Source organism: Aegilops tauschii, chromosome 4 (genome assembly GCF_002575655.3).
Source record: "Aegilops tauschii subsp. strangulata cultivar AL8/78 chromosome 4, Aet v6.0, whole genome shotgun sequence".
Taxonomy (NCBI): domain Eukaryota; kingdom Viridiplantae; phylum Streptophyta; class Magnoliopsida; order Poales; family Poaceae; genus Aegilops; species Aegilops tauschii.
The window spans coordinates 506,671,622-506,673,765 of record NC_053038.3 but is presented as its reverse complement, the minus strand read 5'-3'; the positions used below and the strand labels follow the sequence as shown (position 1 = coordinate 506,673,765).

Below are 2,144 nucleotides of genomic sequence, written 5' to 3'. Positions count from 1 at the left end.
TACAACACTCAATTTGGATTGGAGGGTGTATAAAACATTTCTCGCCACGCCGCGTGGTGAGCAATCATCAATCATTAACAAGACTTTCCGCAAAAAAAATCAATCATTAAAAAGAACATTTCTCAAAAAAAAACTAATAAAACAACTAAAACATCGGGCGCGGCACAGCGTGCAGTACAAATATGCGCCCGGCCGGCACATAGATGCAAAAGGCGCGAGAGCTGCACAAATATAAATCTTGAGCTGGTTGATTCGAGGTATGGCGGGGGTGGTGCAGAGCGTGCAGGCCTTGGCGTCGTCGCTGGGTGCGCTCCCGCCGGAGTTCGTGCGGCCCGAGCACGAGCGGCCGCGCGCCACCACTTTCCGCGGGGCCTCACCGCTGCAGATCCCAGTGGTCGACATGTCCTTGCCGGACGCCGGCAGCCGCATGGTGGAAGCGGCGAGGGAATGGGGGATCTTCCAGGTGGTGAACCACGGCGTGCCGGCGGATACCGTGGCGGAGCTGCAGCGCGTGGGGCGGGAGTTCTTCGCGCTCCCGCAGGAGGAGAAGCAGCGGTACGCCATGGACCCGGCCTCGGGGAAGACCGAGGGCTACGGCTCCAGCGTCCAGAGGAGCACCGGCGACAGGAAGATATGGTCCGACAACTTGTTCCACGCCATCTCGCCGCCGGCCGCGGTGAACCACGGCTTCTGGCCGGACAAACCCAGGGGGTACCGGGAGGCCAACGAGGCGTACTGCGGCCACATGAGGCGGCTGACGGGGGAGGTACTGGAGCGCCTCTCGGCCGGGCTGGGCCTGGAGAAGGGCGCCATGGCGGAGGCGTTCGCCGGCGGCGACGACGGCCTGGTGCTCATGCAGAAGGTCAACTTCTACCCGCCGTGCCCGCAGCCGGAGCTCGTGCTCGGCTTCGCGCCGCACACCGACCTGTGCGCGCTCACGGTCCTCGTAGCCAACGACGTGCCGGGCCTCCAGGTGTCCAAGGACGGCCATTGGTACGACGTCGAGCACGTGCCAGGAGCCCTCATCGTCAACGTCGGCGACCAGATCGAGGCAAGCTAACACTCCATTCTTCTTCACTTTGATCGTACCGTCTCCTCAACCTCAAGTGAACGTCCTACATGTGTGTTTGTGGCAGATTTTGAGCAACGGGAGGTACAGGGCGGCGCTGCACCGGGCGACCGTGAGCAAGGAGAAGACGCGGATGTCGTGGCCTGTGTTCGTGCATCCGCGAAGAGAGTACATCGTCGCGCCGCACCCGCGCCTCGTCGCCGGCGAGATCCCTGCCAAGTACGACTACAAGGCCAAGACGTTCGAGGACTACACGTACTGCAAGATCAACAAGCTACCGCAGTAGTCGATCGTCGTCCGAGCCGCCGGCTGGCCATGCATTGCTTGCACGCATGAGCAAATGCAGTGATATCAACATTCACCTCTATGTAATAATGTTATCCTCTATGTAAGTTTATATTTTGAGTATTTTCTCTTCCTTATTATCTTCAGCGTGTGGTCCGTGTGAGTCAGTTTCATTATCCTTATCAATCATCACCTCTCACACACCCAGCGACATTGATTTGATATCCTAATCGTGAAAGTGATGAATGGAGAGGGCATTGTCTCTGTTTTTTCTAGAACATGCATTTGTCTCTCTCTGGTGAGCAGTGGGGCAGCAGGATCGTCTTCACGTGTTGCGGGTTTCTTCTCGGAAGCGTCTGTTTCACATTCAACTGAAAACGAACTGACCTGCAACAAAAAAAAATCAGCCAATAAAAACATGACAGTTGTATGTATGAAACCGAACTGACATTCGACTGAAAACAAATTCATCATCGCTCACAAACTTCAACCCACTCCAAGAAGGACTAAAAGCAATCCATCTATATCTATATCAATATAAAAAGACCCAAAGAGGCAGATCCAATTGATCTCGGCAATCAAACTAAGTCAATCCAATGACCTAGACTGCTTTAATGATGAGCGTTCAACATGTTTAACGTGAGATTAATCTTCTCTCCCCGGGGGCGCGGCATCCGATTTAATCAAAGAATAGATCGATTCATAGATTAGATTAGGTCAATTCAATTTTCGAAATTCTATGAGATTAGGTTTTCTTTAGCCACCAAATAAATCTTTGAAAGACCCAAAT

At 53.7% G+C, this 2,144-nt stretch overlaps 1 protein-coding gene across 1 annotated transcript; it reads left to right on the top strand.

Moving 5' to 3' along the window:
* Positions 1-208: 208 nt before the first annotated feature.
* Positions 209-1,574, top strand: LOC109768154 (flavonol synthase 1). Its single transcript, XM_020326888.4, has 2 exons — positions 209-1,051; positions 1,137-1,574. The coding sequence occupies exons 1-2, from the start codon at positions 260-262 to the stop codon at positions 1,353-1,355; spliced, it is 1,011 nt and encodes a 336-aa protein (XP_020182477.3). The 5' UTR covers positions 209-259; the 3' UTR covers positions 1,356-1,574.
* Positions 1,575-2,144: the final 570 nt, after the last annotated feature.